The sequence below is a fragment of the Centroberyx gerrardi genome, chromosome 8, assembly GCF_048128805.1.
Source record: "Centroberyx gerrardi isolate f3 chromosome 8, fCenGer3.hap1.cur.20231027, whole genome shotgun sequence".
NCBI lineage: Eukaryota > Metazoa > Chordata > Actinopteri > Beryciformes > Berycidae > Centroberyx > Centroberyx gerrardi.
In genome coordinates, this window is record NC_136004.1 from 7,315,994 (window position 1) to 7,335,601 (window position 19,608).

At 48.2% G+C, this 19,608-nt stretch overlaps 1 protein-coding gene across 6 annotated transcripts in view; it reads left to right on the forward strand.

Annotated features, from left to right (window-relative positions):
• Positions 1–19,608, forward strand: part of fbrsl1 (fibrosin-like 1) — a 272,295-nt gene that overhangs the window by 243,933 nt on the left and 8,754 nt on the right. For 5 of the 6 annotated variants that reach the window (XM_078285058.1, XM_078285057.1, XM_078285059.1 and 2 more), the window contains 8 exons: positions 7,871–8,351; positions 10,003–10,262; positions 12,309–12,559; positions 16,274–16,324; positions 16,552–16,647; positions 18,508–18,579; positions 18,970–18,999; positions 19,291–19,362. In XM_078285058.1, coding sequence (XP_078141184.1) covers positions 7,871–8,351; positions 10,003–10,262; positions 12,309–12,559; positions 16,274–16,324; positions 16,552–16,647; positions 18,508–18,579; positions 18,970–18,999; positions 19,291–19,362 — 1,313 coding nt within the window. Of the gene's footprint in view, positions 1–7,870; positions 8,352–10,002; positions 10,263–11,972; positions 12,134–12,308; positions 12,560–16,273; positions 16,325–16,551; positions 16,648–18,507; positions 18,580–18,969; positions 19,000–19,290; positions 19,363–19,608 lie in introns of all 6 variants that reach the window. The other variant, XM_078285060.1, reaches the window with a different exon arrangement.

Genomic DNA, 19,608 nt, shown 5'->3' on the forward strand with positions numbered 1-19,608 from the left:
ATGGGGTGCAAGGAAGGACAGCGAATGTTTGCTAACCTGATACACCCACCGATTCTCACCCTTTTTCCTGCGGTGGTGGAGGACATGGTGGTTTTCGGGAGGCGTTGGGGAGGTGGGGGGGGGGGGAGGTGGGGGGGGGGCAGGTTTCCAAAGAGACAGGCACGTCGAGGAGGCTTTTGTGTGTGTTTGTCTAGCTAAGCTCTGCATGAGAGCTATTCCAAACATCTGCACCTCGGGCCTCTAAGTATGTCATCAGCCTCGACGTGCAATTCATCGCCAGGAAAGATGAAGACTCCGGCTCCTGCAATGTCTTTACTTTCAGATAACCAGGAGCTCGGACCGCTGCGGAAAACAGGCCCGTAGCTACTGAGAACTTAGCTCCTCTGGCATGTAGCCATTAGCCGGGGAAAATGGCGGCTCTAGCCTGGTCTTCAACAGCTGCTGGGTCTCCATCTGTAAGCCTAATTACCCAGCAGCACCCCAGGAGCAGCTTAGCGGCAGTCTCATTTTAAAGCGGGATCCTCCTATAGAGCAGGCATTGATTACATCAGTGTGTCTATACCGGACAGCGTGTTTCCCCGCGGGGCTGCAGACATGCGAAACTTAAGCCCAGGCACTTTAATGCACACTGGGGTGCTATCTTTAGACAAATAGCCCACTAAGATCTTACCCTATCGCCTCCACCCTCCCTCTGAGGGAGAAAATAGGCCTAGCTAATGTTGCTGTCATAGGCGGGAGGAGTGTTGTGAACCATACAGGAAAATAAATACATTTCACATATATTTCACATTATGTTTAGAGATATGTTTTAAAAAAAATGCCTAAAAATGTATTTGCACATGTAAATGACATTCAGTAGAAATGTATTTTGAGTAAATATATTTTGGATACAGTTATACTGTATGTTGTCAACAGTGCATAGGAAAAAGCTGTATTTCCAGAATATATTTGAATAAATGTCATCTACATGTGCCAATACATTTTAATTTGTTTTGCATTATAGGGAGTAAACTTGCTATGTCGCTTTAGCTGTTTACTGACTCTGAGATCAGAAATAGTTTGATATCGGAGCTGTTAATGTTTATACAGGCTACATACAGTTTTAGTTTATGTCCTCTGTGAATAGTTTGTTCAGTCCCATGCAATGAAATACCTGCGGAATTTCCCCTGGAACGCAGCGGTGTGTGTTTTAAGAGATGGTACACTGACACGCTCTTTAATGACTGGAGCAGTCGCCTGAGCTTTGATCAGCGCAGCAGAGAGCAGCAGCCCTGGCCTGTAATAACAGGACACTACAGCATGTAAACATGACAGAAAAAATGTGGCGGTTGACGGATGATCCAGCTCTCTGGCGGTGGTTGATAAAGACGCAGCCTACTTGTTTCTAGCCGTCGCCGCCTATAGAATCCCCAGCTAGCTGCCTCAGCATTCTTGCCTGTCAGAGGGTATTACTTGACGTTACAAAAATGGCTGCTATATTTGCATGAAGCAGGTGGGTATCTCAGGCAACATCTTAGTCGAAACCACAGCCTGTGACACTCAAACAGACAAACCTCTGTATCTGCAAAACACTTGAGGAAACATGATATGCCGGGGAAAGATGTTTGTCCTACCCCTTTCACGGTGCTGAATGGCAACGGCTGCATATGTCAAAACAGTGAATGAGGTATGGCAAACGGTTAGGAGCTGTCAGCCTCCAATTGTTGCTTTGCTTTCAGAGTGGGGAGTGAAAATGGAGACGGAGGAGGAGGCGGAAAAGAAAAACATGCAGGCTCTTTCAGCCCACTGTCATGGCACTTAGGCTCTGTTGAAGGATTTTCACCCAGCCATTTCCCTTCCATTGAGAAGTAATCAGTACGGCACTGAAAGATAATATTATATCCACTTAGAGGCATGTGGGCTTGGTGCAGGTTCATACATGAAATGAGGTACCTCTGTTTACATTTTTTTGAGCGCTCCCTCCCTCCGTTTCTGCTCGGACTTGAAGCTTCCCGGCGATTAGCTCCCCGCCTCTCTATCTTTCTGTCTCTTATCTCTCATTCTCTCGTCCTCTCTCTTTCTTCCCAACCTCCTTTCCCTGCGTTCTCCGCGGCTTCTAAGCCAGCTGGTGGGCCTAATAGAGGATGCTTTCCTGCGGGGCACCAAAGTGGTATTGTTCAGACGGTTAGGGCGTTATACGAGCTTAAGTAAAGCTGACATGCTGCTCAAGAATTACAGCCCACACTGAGCTCCACGGCAGCCTGTGGAGAGACTCTGAAAAGGTCTTGAAGGTATGGGAGACACAGGGAGGCTGCCACCGTCCTCCCTCCGCTGCGCTGTGATGTGGGAAGCAGGAGTTAAGTCCTTTATTAGAAGTGGCAGGCGTTGTCTCCAGTCGCCTCGATAATTGCAGCGCCGCGTCCGCCGCCGTAATCAATCGCGACAGCTGCCGCCGCGGCGTTCGAGTCCATCGGGCCGCCGTGTCATGCTAATTAATGAAATGATAAGGCTAGTGCACGCAGCGGCGCACAAATAACTCCTGAAGGCTCCCCTTTCTTTTCGACGCGAAAATTCATCCTTAAAGTTCAGAGGCCCCCCGCACCTCCCGCCCCCTGCCTGTCGGCTGTCTGTCCGCAGCGGCCCTCGGGGCAAGCAGGGGTCGCCGGGGTCGGTCAGGGGTCAACGACAGTGAAAGGGGTCACATTCCAGGCTGGCAGGGTGGGCCGTGTCAGAGGAGCCATTAGACTTGAGCTTTTCTGTTGAAAGTTCCAAGATGTGCGCCTTTTCATTCAGGAGAGGGACCCATCCCCCAGCTCTGCAGGGGGATGGGTCCTGACAGATTTTCAGGGGAAGAGCAGAGGGGAGGTGTTTGAGTGTGGAGGCGTCTTTGCCTCTCCACAACACACTGTGGCCAGGGGTTAATGAAAGTTTAACGTTGCTTTTGGAGCGCCACTGGACCATACATGACGTAGCAGGATTTGGACAGTCAACATCCAGGCTTCTCTCTCTCTCTCTCTCGCTCCCTCTCTCCCTGCTGATCTGAAGATGTGCTCCCCGCCCCCCTGCCTCCCATCCACAACAATGGCGTATGAGAGGTGCATGGCATATGCGTCCTGCACCATATGGCTGGGATTTGAATCGGGGCCCGATATGCGGAGGAAACACTGATTCATCCCGCAGCCTGAGCTGCCAGCTCTCTGAAATGAACATTAGGTTCTCTCAATTTATGCCTCGGCTTTGACTGTAAACGTGTTACAGCTTAACACCCATCCCCATTCTGCTGCCATCCACTCCTTTTGTCAGCTGCAGTGAAGAGAAAGAGAGAGCTAATTGAAACGCGCCAGCTGTCCCCACTCTTTAGCTATCTTGGCCGGCTCTCTCCTCGTCCACTCCCCTATTAACATCTCTGAGTGATTTGCAAAAATGTCGCCTTGGCCTCCCTCGCTACCAGCTTGGAGATGCTCGAGGCAGATTAAATAGTGTGAGGGAAAGCGAGCCATCGCAAATTTCTCGTATGATTTTATTATTAGCGCGACGATTCAACGCCGCTCAGCCCTTCTGTTCTTCCCATACAAAATCATTTTGTTGAAATCACCCCGGCTTTTTTTTTTTTTTTTTTTTTAAAAGACTGAATACCTCACAGCAATGAAGTGTTGATTGGCAAGACTGTGGTTTCCTGCCTTCTGCCAGTATCTGTTATAGCTATCTTCCACAGTCACTCACTCATGAGCTAAATCTTGACTCGGTGCAGATTGCTCGTCTAGAGAGGCGCAGAAACCAAACCGCTGTGAGCTCAACCGTCAAGAACAGGAGCATATCCTGTCAGCCAGCGCCAAACAGAGGGAGAGAGATCAAGGCGGTGCGCATTACCACATACCTTCTGTATCCTCCAACGTCTTTCAGCAGAAATCCCGCTTTATTTAAATATCTGTCTGTTCATGTCCTTATTTCATCAGTGCCCCGACTGTTTATGCTTTGGCAAAGCAATGAAGTGAGTGAACCGCAGTGTTTGCCTAGTAAATGAGAACACCCGGTGGCCTTGTGCTCCTCTTAGCCCCGGACCCCCCTTGTCACGGGTAAAATTTGCATACCCTCATATCTAATCTGAAAAGGCCATTTGCATACAGGTTCTATTTCCCTGGCTGTTGTATATACTGGCATTGGTGTCAACAGTGGGCAGGTAATTCATACAACGCCTTCATTTGCATGCACAGCATTAGTCTGCTGATGGTTTTAGCTGGAGGCCGAATGAGAAGAGTCTCTGGGGCACTCGCGTCTCGTTCAGGAGGTCGTTGGGTTTGTTTGCAGGTAGCCAGGTGTGTGTCTAAACTGAAGTGGTTAAAAGGAAAAAGTGGTGTGGCTTCAAAGAGACGTTGCTTTTCAAAGGCCAACTCAAGGCATTTGAGTGCAAAAGTGCGCAATTGTTACACACCAGAGTTCCTTTTCAGTAGCTTAGCATTTGACTCTGCTGTCCACTAGGGAGTCGGCTTTGTTTATTGGACGTGGCACGCGTCAATGTGTAAAACATCTAACCCTCATTAATTGTCGCTCCATGCTTTAGTGGGACATAATGGCCGCAGCGAGGAGCCACGTTATCTTTTATTGATGTCCCCCCGGCTGATGACAGCCAGCCCAGCCCGGTCCAGCTCGCGGCCAAGCCATTCCGCACTAGTCCGAGCCGTTCCAAGCTGGGCCATCTGGCTGCATAGAGGCCACAGAGGACCGGATCGGTGCCAGCTCTCCAGATGTTCCGCAGGGACACAAGGGGTCACAAGTGAAGGGTATCAGAGGCAGGGACAGCTGTGCGGCGACACCGCGTTCACCCCAGGTCCCCCGCTGGACACATCAGTCATCAGCGGCAGATCCCGGTGGCCTGTCATCCGTCTGCTACCTCAGTCCCCCCAGTCCTCCCTCTCTCCGCCCCGCCAGGCCAGGCACGTGCACGCGGGGCAAGGCCCAATTCCCCTGAGTAAGCAGGGCCACAGGAACGACTATAAAAAGATCAATACCGGGATGAGATGTCATCTGGTGAGCAGGCCTGCCAACACCCCCCTAGGGAATGTCCCTGCCCCCCTCCCGGTGCACTAACCCAGCTAACGGGAGGGGTGGGGGGTGCAGGTTGCACCGCCGGGCTGCCCTCCAACCTGCCTGACTCACTCCCACCATCTGCTCAGGTTTTTGCAGGGGGCAGGGCTTGACGACGGCACATTTTTTGCACAGACAAACTCGCGTGGCATTTGTTTCACACGACTGCCTGTGGCTTGCCTGGTGCCTCCACACAGTAGGCGAATCGCGGGGAGAGTGTGTGTCCCCTGTCCCGAGGAAAAAGAAGAACAAAACATCGGCGAATGTGACAGTTTGTCGAAAGGCTTGCAACTCCGGCTGACAGTTGTGAGGTTTTTGCGGCGAGGGGACGTTGTTTGTTGAAAAACAGGAATGATTTCGCTACATATAGCCCTGTGGTGACATGTGTCAGAGAGGCATTTCTGTCATCTTGTTATCACTGCGTGTTGGTTTACACTCAAAATGGCTGCTGCTGAAACACTCCGGGAAAAAAAACACAACCCTAAACAGTGAATAAGTAAGCCTATTAGGCAAGTGCATTCACAGTAACAGTGTTGTTCTGCGGTTAATTGTTCACTATTCTTGACAGCCTGTGGTTTGCTGCTAAGCAGGCTGGAACACCTGCAATTTAAACAGCGCTTTCGCAACGTAGCAGTGTGTGTATATACTTGGATAACAACACCACATCCTGAGAGCCAGCCGTGAGAACGCGTTACCATCACTTCTGAGGCAAAGGAGTAAATTGAAATTATGTAACCTTTTGCTTTCTTCAATGAATTTGGTCAGATTCCATTCACATTCTGCTGCCCCTCATTAAAATGAAGCGGCGGGAGGCTGCGGTTGTGTGTGTGTGTGTGCGCGCGTTACACCCACGCTGCTGCATAGAAAACTTTTGTTTGTTGCATCGTGTGTGTGTGTGTGTGTGTGTGTGTGTGTGTGTCTTAGCAGGCAGAGTGATTTTAATGAGGGATGGGTCGGTCGGAGCTGATACCTCCCTGCCTCCATTACAGCCCATTAGAATCATCATTAAGATAACCCAGTGCTCGCTGTGGCCCCGGCTTCCCAGCATTAGTATTAGAAGCCCCTCTCAGTCTCCTAGTGGTTGTAGCGAGACTTCCTACGGCATCACTCGCCTCACATTGTGTCTGGGAGAACAGGTTGCCACGGCAACATCACCCAAGGGCGACATTTCGACTGTGGATATTTGCCTCTCCGTCTCTGTTTGTCTGTCTGTCTTGTCTGTCGGTCTGTCTGTCTGTCTGTCAGTCTTTGCCTTCATTCTCTCTCCTTCTCTTATGCTCGCAGAAACAAGACCCTGACACTTTAATCCAAATCCCAGACCCCAATAAATCCGCAGGTCTATATACGCCCAGACCCCGGAATTCATTTGAAAATCGTGACACCTCAGCCAGCCCCGGTTCTCCCGTAAAATGCGGAGGGGCGAGGGAGGGGAGGCACAGGAAAAAAAAATAAATAAATCTCTGCTCTGCCTTTTTATTGGCCTTTTTATGGGTGTTAGGATCCTTGAAAGATTAAGCAGGCTGTTAATAGGGACTGGATATTCCATTAGTGGGCTGCGTGTCGAGTTCTCGCTGGCTTGATGGCAGCTCCCGGCTCCTCGTTTTTTTTGTTGCCGTCGAGAGCGCCCGTGGAGCTTTTTTAATTGAGGCGCTAGTAAGCCTTCTGACTGAAGTCCTGCTGCATCTCAGCCGTAGATTAGAGCCGCTTAGAGAGCCTCATCTCCAGCCGGCTGCCTCTTCTCTCCCTCTGTCTCTATCTGACTCCTTCCATGTGTGAACTCCTCTTTTTTCTGTGATTCTTCTGTGCATGTGATGTTTCTGTGCTTAAAACGGATTCCACTGCTGGCAACTTTGATAAGTGCAGACGCCATAGTGTAATAATTTAGCTGTAGAAGTTGCAGCGCTACCCTTTCCTCAGACTTGCATTTCTTTTTCGGCCCGCTTTGCTATTTCCCAAGTCTGAGGGCAGTAGGAGATGGCCAAATGGGTTTTCTTCATCAGTGCTTTAAGATTCATAAGTGCTTAAAATTCATTGTAAGCGAAAAGTGTTGAGATGCCACTTTCTGCCACTTTCATTTGCCTACTACAGCAGCATATAATTACAGTCATTAAATTGCAACAGGCTAAGTATGAAAAGTCGCTGTTTGGCGGAATGCTGATTATAAAAGCTTCTTGTCTGGTGAAAAGACCCCTGATGAATGGTAAAGACAAAGTGGCCGAGTTCAAAGTGCTTTGCTGTGGTTTTCCAAATCCCCTGAAAGATCTGGGAGAGAGGAGAGAAAGGCGTAGTGGCAGAGAGGCGGCGATAAGGGGCCATGATCTCTCTTCACAGCACAATTGAAACATAATTATTTCATGCCAGATTGTGTGCTCAGCAAAGCCCTGAATAGGGGCCGACATTTAACTTTAATTAGCTGTGATTTATTCATACTGACTGGATCGCGGGCAGAAATTGGATCATCTGATTATAGTCAAGCATGAAAATGACCTGATTAAACACTTAATGGAACCTAGGGAGAGGGAAACGAGAGGAACCTTCGGCAGACATTGGGGCAACATTATAAAGGGGGGGAGGGAGACGTGTTGTACTAGTCATTGACCATGCATTGTGTCCTGGATACACACGGTAGCGGTCTTCTGTGTCCATTATCTGACTCTTCTAAGCCTCTGGTTGTGTTGAGTCAAACCAGGAAGTGGCTTGACCTCTGAGATGACTAATATGTAATTTGTACCACATGTCTCCAGACAGGGTTTGGCTCCTCTGATGTCGTGTCTGACATTTCCCCGTCTGTTTCCCGTCTCCTTAGGTGTGCCGACGAATGAGAGTCCCGAGTCCAAGACTTGCAGCTCGGCCAAAGTCTCGGGGCTCCAGCGCAGCCAGGAGCAGAGCAACAGCGAGGTGCCCTTCGCGCCGCCCGTGCCCAGCCCCACCCCGGCCTCGGCGCCCACGGGCTCCCCCGCCCCCGCTGCAGCGGCGGCCCCCCCGGAGCCACCCAGGGCGCGCCTCCCCACCCCGCCGCCCCTCAGTGTCAAGAAGGAGCAGCAGCCTCCGCCCCCTGTCCCCACCCCTCCCCTGCTGAGGGCCCCGCCCCACCCCCAGCCCCACCCTCCTCACCCGCAACTGCACCCGCACCCGCACCTGCACGCACACCCGCACCCGCACCCGCACCCGCATCCACATCCGCACCAGGAGCCCCGGGTGCTCCCGTCCCCCCAGCACCACGCCCGGTCAATCATCAGCCACCAGGTGCATCACCCGCTGCAGTACAACAGCCTCCACGACATCAGGTAGGTTGTCATAGGGGTGCACTTGTTTAAAGGGGCAGGGGCGTAGCAGCTGGGTGGAGTTTGTGAATCAGCTGTGAAAACCAGCCAACAGTGAAAACAATAAGCCTACAGTCTGAGCAGTAAGCACTCAACAATTCAATAGCCAAATGTATCAAAAGAAACATTCAAAGTCTGTGTACATTTCTTCATCTCAAGTTAAGAAAAGTTTTTTTCTCCCTGAATCAATCATAAGAAAGCCATGTAGATATTCATAATTGATGTTACTGTTTTATTGGAGTGCACAACATGTAGCTAAAGCATGTATTCTGAGAATGGCTACAGTTATAGCCTCTCTGAACTATAGTAGATTAACTGTGGCAGGCTAAAGTAAACTACATTCAACAGCAATGATGCTCCTCTTCTCACTCACTCCGCCCTTGCCGATACTATGTGTCTGAAATATTAAGTATTAAAAAATACCCACACACTGGATTGATGCTCTGTTAGCGGTTTATTCAGCAACATTTCAACCTCAATCGGTCACCTGAGGTATGTCTAAGGAATGAATGTTGATAACTAAACCAATAAGGGAGCAACAATCCAGTATGCAGGTATCTGTTGTCTTTTTCGCCTTTTGTATCAAGAACCAGATCAGGATGTTATATGGGCATACACTACCTCCCTGCTTTAATATGTGCCTGCCCATGTGTGCAGCGAGCAATAAAATAAACACCGCAGCAACGTCCAAAGTAATACAATATAGTCCAGTGTGATGAGATACTGTCTGATTCTATATTCTATACAATATCGACGCTGTCGTCATGCAAACATTGATTTTCCGCCACGCAAACATGCAATAACCCGTTGTCAGAATTACTGTTTATCAGTCAGCAATACACCAGTACATAGAGCACATGCACAAATTATTTCCCCTTTCTTCTCATTCTCTCTTGATTTCTCCTCTCACCCCTCTCTTTTCAGTTCAATTCGATTTAAGAAGCTTTGTTGGCACATCGTCATCCTTATGTTGTCAAAGCATAAAACACATTTTCAATACAGCTGAACTAAGATTGAACAAGCAACAGAGCAAACAAACACGTGTAGACAAACTGTAAAGGTAATCATGCGAACACATTTTAGTCATTTAGCTGATGCTATTATGCAGAGCAACTTGTGACTTGGAATGAGTGATTGGTTTGCTGATATATGGAGCCAATATTGGCCTTTTATTAAAAATGTAATATCAGTCAGTCAGTGTCGTTCACCTCTGATATGATGTAGTTTGTTTGATTACATATTTATTGTATAATTGATCAACACTACACAGTATTACTGTTATTATTATTATTACATTATTAAAATCCTGGGTCTCAGTGGTAAGTTTTAATGCTGTTTCAGAGGCTTTTCCAACTTGGCCAAAAGAAATTCTGCGGGAAACACTGAATACTTGTAAATGTTTAGTATTTTTTGCCATTAAAAGATATTGAATATCAGCTCAAAATATTGTCTATTGGCAGCTTCAGTCCAAAAATACTGGTATCAGTATCAGCCTCAAAAACCCATGTTGGCTTAACCCTAATACGGAGAGTAGGATTTTACAGTCTCCCACTTGTGTATAGGAACATAATAATTTGAACTTGTCTCATCTTTCCATTGTTGCTCCTCCCTCCAGCCACAGCGGCAGTCCGGTGGGCCTCCCCAAGCACCACCTGCCCCCCTCCCCTCACCACCACCTCAGCGGGCTCCCGTCCTCGGCCCCGGCCTTGCCCCTGTCCATAGCCAACCTCTCTACCTCGCACTATTCCTCCCTACGGAGCCCGGCCCATCGCCATCCGGCCATGTTTGCAACCCCCGCCACACTGCCGCCACCGCCGACCTTACCGACCAACAGCTTAGTGGTCCCCGGGCACCCAGCCGGCACCCCCTACCCAGGTGACATACGCACCCTGCGCACCAGACAGTCGCCTCAGTGTAGACGCTAGCTCCTAGTTTAGATGGTAGATTTATCAATAGTGAATGTATCTTTATCCAAATTTTTATGCAGACTTTTTATGCCAGAGATTTATCATAAAATATCTAGCTCCATACTTATGCATGGACACAAAGTGTTAAAGTCCACTTATGCACTCTTAACACAGGCTGTATAAAAGCCTGTATAATGATGTGGTGAATTACTAGATTACTGAATTACTATTACTAGAATTGGCTGTACAGCTCTATTCATGTAGTATGTGTGTCATTGAAAAGGATTCAGGGTAGATTTAATGTTAACATTGCAATCCTATATTTACAAATGCATAGAATGCAATAATACCCATCTACACCAACTGAAGAATTGGGCTGAGATTTTAACAATAAGTTTGTAATATGGCTGATGTTAATGTTTCATAATACATGTTGCATGGTGTTGTAACTTCGCAGATCTGGTAAGTGTTCATTTATTACATTTCTCTTTAATATAAATCCCACCATCACATATGATTTTTACATCTCTAATGATGGTGGTCTTCATAGATCATATAATGTTTGCTCTGTGTAATGTAATAGGCTTGTTCCCTCCCATATTGATTTCTATATACGAAACAGAGAAAGTTATTGTAGTTAAATACTAATGTAAAATGTTTTATTGTCGTTCTATTGCACTTATGTCTTTTTGGTAAATGAGCTCTTTGATCAACATAACCGTTTTGTGTTGAAAAGATTGCCAGTAGTTTCACTTCTGTGTTTCCAGTATGTTGTTAGTTTTCAACTGGGCATGTTAAAACTCTGTGTATGTGTAGTGGACAGTGCAAGATAACTTTGCATCATCTTAAAAGCACATTCAATCCGGAACACACAGTGGTGAAACTACTACCAAATCCTCTCTTTGCACAACAGTAAGCTGATCAAAGCGCTATTTGCCAAAAAGTCAGCGTATTCCGTTATTGTACTGGCAGTAAATGTCAGGAATGCGGTCCAATTAGTGTAGCGGCTACAGATACCTCGAGTGACCTCATCAACGGTTTGAAAAGTTTCCAACAGGCCACGCAAACAAATCCCGCGTTTACAGCAACAAAACGGGAGCAATAACTGACTCCGGAGCGATCGAAGCGGGCAGCGGTGCGCCGCCCCTCCCGCCGAGTCCCGCGCTTCAGAGTTGAGCTGGAGAAAATCGTGCATCGCTTTCTGAGATGGACTATATGTATTCATAGCAGCTTAGAAATTGGGAAAGCGTGATGAGGTCACTGGAGGAGGGCTTTAATATATAACAGGAGCGGATGCGTCACTGCAAATTGTCAGCAGCAGCTGGACAATCGTCACAGCTAGAGACGTCTTCAGCGTATTGTTAGGGACTTTGTAACAGTCCGCTGTTCGGTCTATTCGGTCAGCTCTCTGATGCGATCTGAGCAACAGAAGCTCTGTTTTCTCTGTTGCCTCCGTCTTCCACCCACAAGACAAAGTGATTTTTAAAGATTTGACAGTACAATCGACGATTGGATCAAATCATTGGATGCTGCAATAGAATGAAACAAATGTCTCCAGTGATGATGGGTGTCTCCAAAATGTGTTAGAAATATGCCAGCTGTGCATTGACTTTCTGATGGAGGGCGAGAGTGTGTGTGTTTTCTGCTGGGATGACTCTTGGTTCTCTCTTGTCTTTAGATACCAGCCTGTTGATATCATTCAACCAACCAATCATGTATTGCCAGCCTCATTCGGGGATTCTGATTGGCACATTGTCACAGGCAACTCTCTTACCACCACCAATGAGTCCCCACGTAGAAAACCCTCACAGCATGAGCTGGAGAAACAGGGAATGCCAGGTGACTATTTTCTTTCTTCTCTTCTACCCTTGTTGTGACTGACTGGGCGCCCGTGCCTTTTTTTTTTCTTGTGTCTCCCCCCTTTTTTTCCCCCTTTTTTTTGGTTTGGTTTTGTTTTTTTGTTTTGTTTTGTTTGTTTTTTTTTGTTTCGTTTCCTCGCTCTCCTTTCTTGCAGAGCATGACCTCCTGAGGCAGGAGCTGAACAACCGCTTCCTGGTTCAGAGTTCGGAGCGGGGCCGGGGGCCGTCCGCCTCGCCGCTGGCCCCCGTGTCGCTCCTGAGGGCCGAGTTTCACCAACACCAGCACATGCACCAGCACCAACACACGCACCAGCACACCTTCACGCCCTTCCCCGCCAGTCTGCCCCCGGCCGCCATCCTCACCCCGCCCACCGCACCCCCCATGGTGCGTACCCAAGCCAGAAATGTGAGGATAAGTAAAGAAAAACCAAACAAAAAAGCTCCCATAACCTTACCACCCACCCACCTACCTCCACCCTCCCTCCCACCCTCCCTCAATCAACTCCTCCCTTTTTTTCTTTGCCCAAAAATCAACCAAAGACCTTCCCCCCAACCCATAGGCCTCCCTCCAGTCCAAAAAAACCCCCCAAATGATATGACATCGGTTCCTCATCAGTTCGAGTTTCGCTCTTAGATTTCTGCATACTGTCCTACTGCTGAAGTGTGAGAACTGGTAATCACTATGATAAGGACCCATGCTGGGCAGATACGGCCCACAGCCTGCCATCTCCCCTCAGCACACACACTACTAGTGTACTGGTTTATCCAGACACCTGCCAGCTGGTCCTCAGGTTTGTCACACCGGACCAAGCACACATACTCTGGATACAGTGGATATCCTGCGTCCATAGTGGGGTTATGCATATAAAATAGGCCTCATATGCGTCACATTTCGCCGAGGAGCCCCTTCTCCTGACTCGCGGCAAGCCTTGGCCAAACAAGCCGGCGTTAGCACAGCTGATTTAATTTATTCATCTTTTTCCTGAACTCGACATTGATTTTGCTGTTCAGTGTTTGCCCGGGAACAAAAGGGAGAATGCCTGCAGGCGGGGGGGTTTTACAATTGTTTTCATATGGATGTGCTTAAAATGGTTTTGAATGTTCTCATTTGCCTTTTCACAAAGAGCGACGTCAGATCAGATCTGTGCGTGTGTCAGTATCAGTGTGTGTGTGTGTTTGCATACTGTACGTGTGAATGCATTCCTGCTGGCCTTTACATGTGTATGTAAGTTCATTCCCCTGTCTGTCTGTGTGTGTGTGTGTGTATGTGTGTGTGTGTGTGTGTGTGTGTGTGTGTGTGCGCTCAACGGCAACAGAGCCTCATGCTTGCCAATGACAAATTCAAAGCCTTGCAGTCGGGGTCGAATGACTTCATGGCAGATGAAAGGGGGATGACATCACCGCAAAACTGTTTTGATAATGTTTCTAATTGCTTCCGTGCTTTGACTGCCATCAGGCTGCAGCGGGGCGGGAGGAGGCGGGTGAGGGGGGTGGGTGGGTGGAAGGGGGGGGCAAACACTGGCAGCTTTTAGATTGGTGCGGGGGGGGGGGGGGGGAGTTATGACTATTCATCCATCATTTAAAATGCACAGCAATCTCTGACAGTCGATTCAGACAGGGGCCCCATTTGTAGCTTTTTGGCATTAGTCTAATAGATCTAATCCATCATGTCGCGACCTCTGATTAAGAGCCTGTGGGCCCATTAAGGCCCCGCTCCAAGATTATCCCCCATCCTGTACATTAGAAATCAAAGCTGTGGTATTTATGGCACGGTCTCAGATAAGTATGGAGACTATTTAGATGGTTCTCCAGCCAACACACACGCCGTTATCTCCTCCTCAGCTCATTCCTGACATGGCGGGCATTATACACACACAGCCCTCCCTTTGAAGATGAAAGAGGTGATTTCGCTCATCTCGCTAATGCCGGCATTACGCGGCCCGCGGTGCGCGCACACTCCCCCGTCTCTTGTTGTGTTGTTACGATGGGATTTGAGACTGCTGTTAATGTGTTCTGCTGTTTCTTGTTTTTTTTTTTTCATGTTTTTTATTGAAACTGTGTTCTTACTTAACTGATGCCTTCTCCCCTCCCTTCCTCCCTCCAACGCTGTTTTTCCCTCTCTTTAGTGCTTGCTTAGAGAGGCAGGAGTAATGATGATGTTGTGGTTGTTTTTACTGTTTTGTCGTGAAAGGCAAGCCGAAGTATGGCCCAGTTGTGCATTCTCTCTCTCTCGCTCTCTCTCTCTCTCTCTCTCTCTTTCTCTCCCTCTCATTCTCTCCTGCTCTCTAGACGCCCCATGTCATTTCAACTATGTAACAGCCCTTGGCTAATGGCTGTAATTAATGAAATTATGAAGCCTCTGTATTTGTTTATTGTTCGACGCCCTCAAGCAGCTGGCTTGCCAAATGGCAGTACTGAGTGTCTTTCCTACCCCCCCCACCCCCCCCACCCCGCCCCCCCTCACCCCCCTCCCCTCTCCAACCCCCTCCCCTCTCCAACCCCCTCGCCTCTGCCATGTCTTTGGACAAGGAATATCCTTAATTGTTATAAGATGAAATATTGAGCTTTAATTAGCCAAAGCTGTTTACTATAAAACTGTGACAGGGACCATAAATTACAAAGGCAGGAGTTTTTTTTTTTCTTTTACAGGGCCATAAAGCGGCCAGTATCCCTCTCCCAGTGTCAGACATTAAACAGGCTGCGCCTTCAGAAATGCAGAGGAGCTGTTTAATGAGCTCGGAAGCTGGCGCGGCGTTTCCTCTCAATAGGCCGTCTGTCTTTGATTTGGGCCCATTATCGCCCACAAACAGGGCCGCCAACACCATCACCGCCACCGCTGCCATTTTGCGCGCAGATGTGAATGGCCCCGCTTCACCCGCGGGCCCCTGACCCAAACCCCAGTTCTCTCTCCGCAAGCAGCTAGGCCTGGGCCAGACGCCGCCTCCCCTCCCGCCCATGTCGCAGCACACACACACACACACACACACACACACAGAAACGATGATTCATACTCACTCATTTTCCTGTTTTATGTAAACCCAAAACGTCCACGCCTGCCAAGAGAGCTTTGTAAAAACACTCGCAAAAAGTACCTGCAAATGGTTTGTGTATTTGCGGAATAGGAATAAGTTACTGTCACTTGCAATTAGCCCGTTGCAAAATAGAGAGCCAGTATTGGCTTGCGAACAGACGCACAAAGTCCCCATTCATACGTGGGAGAACATTCTCCATTTCTCTCCCTCTCCCTCCTCGCGTTCTCAGTTTACCGACGAGATTCCCATGTGTTGCGGACATGATCGGAAACTGCATTTCATATAAGTTTTTATACACACGAATTCCAATTGTGATTATTCTGTTAGGCACAGGCTCTGTCTCAGAAAAGGTTTCATTACATCAATTCAGCCTTTCAAGGTTATATCAGTTTCACGCTGAGCCGTCCCGAATTAGCTCCTAACCATCGCAAATGTAGTCTACCCCGATTCAATTTCACTCATAAAAAGACAGGCCGCTCACATATGAGGCTCTATATATTCTTTCCGTGATTTTATGCACAGAAAATTGGCCTGTTTTAGACTGTAAATCTCTTTTGAAGTCTGGGTTTCTAACACCGACAACAAGCTATATGTCTCTTTGCGCTCCCCTCCCTCTATAGCACTAGGGGTTGTTGTAAAAAAGCCCATAGCAGTCACAAGCAATTAGATTCACATTTCTACCAAATTTCCAGTGAATAGAAACATAACTCAGTGGTGTGGTTTCTGACTGGTCTTATTCCTGAGCCGGGCCTCCACACCCAACCTCTGTATGCTCAATTGGAAAATCATGCAGGCTGTCTTCATCTTGGCAGTCTGCTAAAGCGGTCATATTGTTAGTAATTTAACCGCCTATCTGTCCATGCAGTTTAAGTAAACCCATGACCGGCGCAAGCCAGCTGCTTCACTCCAGGACTTATTATGCTGAATCATAACCCCGCTTATTACCAATTTCAGAAGTTGATCATATGCTTTGGTTTTTGATGTAGAAATAATGAGAGTTTATCGTTAATGTAGGCTTTTTTATAAAGGGGATTTTGATCATTTTGTGGATTTTTCACGTTCCTAATGCTCTCTTTTTTCTCTTCCAGTTCGACAAATACACCCCCAAACTGGACAATCCATTCATCAGACATTCAAACGTGAGTCTCCACTTTCTCATTCTCATTCTCAACTTGCTACTTGGCAAATCAAATATTTGACATATTTGAACGTTGCCACGGGAACTTTTGTCGGGGGGGGGGCCGCAATTCTGTGTGCGTGCATATGCTCGAGTCCTGTACGTATCTTTTGGATGTATTTTTTTAAGGTTTTTGTGTGTGTGTCCCCCACCCACCCCCACCCCTCAACCCCCCTTTTTCCTCCCCAGTTTTTCCCCTCCTACCCCCCCACCATGCCAGGCATGCCCCCGCTGCTCCCACACTCAGGACCCTTCAGCTCGCTGCAAGGAGCCTTCCAGCCCAAGGTCAGCCCCACACCCTTACCCTCCACCCACACCCACACTCTCCACACCAGGCATGCACTCGAGGGAAGCACGGGCACAACACAAACCCACACACAAGCACCAACTCACTTGTACAGTGAGAAAACTAAAAAAAAAACAGAAATATGAATACGGGTGCACGCACACGCAGCAAAATACACTCTCTCCCTCACACACACACACACACACAATTTCATACCTTATTAAACAGATTAGATGCAAGGGGAGCACAAGAATACCAAACCTTTTCCAACCGAAATGATAAAAGGCAAAGTGACACTAAAGCGACATGTGCTCAAGTGGAGATTCGTTCAAAACGTTTCTGTCATGAGCGCAAAAGATCCATTTAAACGACCTAAATATAGAGTGCAGAGACGTCACATGGGCCACCGCAGCTGTAGAGAGCCACTGTAGGGAATGGAAGACAGGAATAATCAATGGATGCACGGATGAAGTGATGAAATCAGATTAGTAAAGTATGCTCTCAATCATGTGCCGCCTTGACCCGCGTTTTCATTCACAGCAGCGGCTCATTTCACAGACTAGCACACCTTCAACCAGAGAGGAGCTGCTGTAGTGTCATAAAAGTCATATACCGGTATATGGAAAAGAAGGCAAAATAACACACCACACTGACACGCTTTCACACAACATTTTGCTCGCGTCCCGTCTTCGCCGTTGCACCCCGGAAAAGAGGCCGGCATGAAAAGCGCCGCAGCTTTACTCGACATTCAGGCCGCAGCGGCGGCGGCAGGCGCAACGGCAGCAGCTGCACTGAAGAGGGAGGGGGAAACGGAGGCCTGATAAATCTCATCCCCTCCCCTTTTAACCCCTATAATGGGCTATGCAAACAAGCTCTCTAAGCCGGCCCGGGCCTGAACCCGGGTCAGAGCGCCGTGCCGAGCCGCGTCGATCCAAGCGCCAAGCGAGATAAGGATGTTTGACGATCTAGCAGGGGGACAGGAGGGTGGGGATGGGATAGGGTGGGGGATAGAGGAGAAGGAGGGGGGGGGGGGTTTGTCTGGCAGATGCCCAGCGGCTGTGACCCGGTGTAAGCCACCAATCAAAGCTGGCCTAAATCCGCTGGCCTTATTCCCAGCGGGCTCCGTCATGGAGGGGCCCTTTTGTCGGAGGCCTCTCCAGATGGTTGGAGGAACACTCTGATGTGTGTGTCTAAAGCCCCTGCTAAGTATTCTTGGAGAGGAGCTTGGTGGGGGGGTGGGGGGGGTGGGTGTCGAGGTGGTGGAGATGACCCTGGTCGCCCTCCCGGATCCCCCCCCCCCCACCTATCCTGGGTGTAGGGATGGATTAATAAGGCTGATCTAGGCACTTGCGCTCCCAAAGACTTAAAGGAGGAGATCAGAGGAGATCAGAGATGTTTTACTGTGGCCTGGCTCTGCGCCCGGAGCATCACTGCAGTGCTATCCATTGACGTCAGCCCGTCCAGTAGCAGTAGGTGAGGATTAGTGAGTTATAGTGCTACTGAAGGGGATATAGGGCTATAGTGATGCTGCCATTGCTGGATGGAGGATCTGCTAGTGTGTGAGATCAGAGGTTCTCAATCATTTTCATGCCGAAAATGTTTGCCAAATAGACACACATTACACACACAGGCACGAGATTTAGAAATGTTTTGTTAATTTAGTAGGCCCCTCGAGGACCTCTGGGTGTCCCGGGACCCCACTTTGAGAACCATTGTTTTAGATCAATGTACATCTTACGGTTTGGAGCATACAGTATGTGTATTGGTTTCTGTTTGCTACGTTCTCTGCACTATAAGCCCATGTTTAAACTAGATATGTTTGGTCACTCTTTATCTCTCTCTCTCTCTCTCTTTCTCAGGCTTCCAATCCCATTGATGTAGCGGCTCGTCCGGGGGCGGTACCTCACACACTCCTACAGAAGGATCCAAGGGTAAGCCATAACATCACACCAGTGGTTAGAGTAGCTGCACCAGCCAACATGGTGCATCCCTGTTGCAAGACACTCAAACCTCACCCTGCACTTGCGCTCTTCCCTCCGGTGAAAGGCGTACATGTATGTGTGTCTAGTTTCTAGTTACGCAGTGTGTGAAGAGCTCTAAAAATACAGGAGTATTTAATGATATGGGGTATATGTGTCATTTGGTGCACACATTTATCCAAAGTGCTTAAAAGTAACATGAGTGCATGCATTTTTAGGATGAGTGGCCCCAATGGGAATCGAACCCCCTAACCCTGGTGGTGTTGATGATGATGGTTGATAATAATGTCTTTGTTGACGATGATGATGATGATGACTGTCTCTCTCTGTCTGTCCATACAGATAACAGATCCATTCAGGACATCTGTTAGAGTAAGTGGTTGTATTAAATGTTTTCCCTTTCTGGCCAAGCCACAACGTCAGAAACTGCTAATTCTTCTAAAATCATTTCTTTTGGCTCCACTTAAGGTTGGAGTCAGGCTTAGGTCTCCAGCGGGGTTAGGGTCAGCGTTAGGTTTTGTTAATCGATTGCCGGGGTGAAAATTGGAACGAGTTCCCCACTTTGCGGCTTGGCCAGCAAATCCCAACCCTGTTAAAGCCATTTGCAGCTCACCCGTATCAAGGCCAGTAGGCTAACCTCTGTGTCTCTCTCTGAATACTCAGAAACCTGGCAAGTGGTGTGCAGTGCACGTCCAGATCGCATGGCAGATCTACCACCACCAGCAGAAAATGAAGGTGGGTCAGCTGGATAGTGGCGTCATGAAGGATTCCCACTGTTGTGTAAAGCCTGGCAAAGTCCTAGAATCAGAAAATGTCTGATGAAGTTATGGAAAATAATAGATGGCCAAAATGTTTTGAAAATGTCATGAAAATGTGTTTGGTAACACTTAACTTTAAGTGCATTGTGATGCATTACAAGCAGATTATAAGGCCATTAGGAGCATAGTTAAACTTTTCTTACAATATTATCATTCAGTTGCA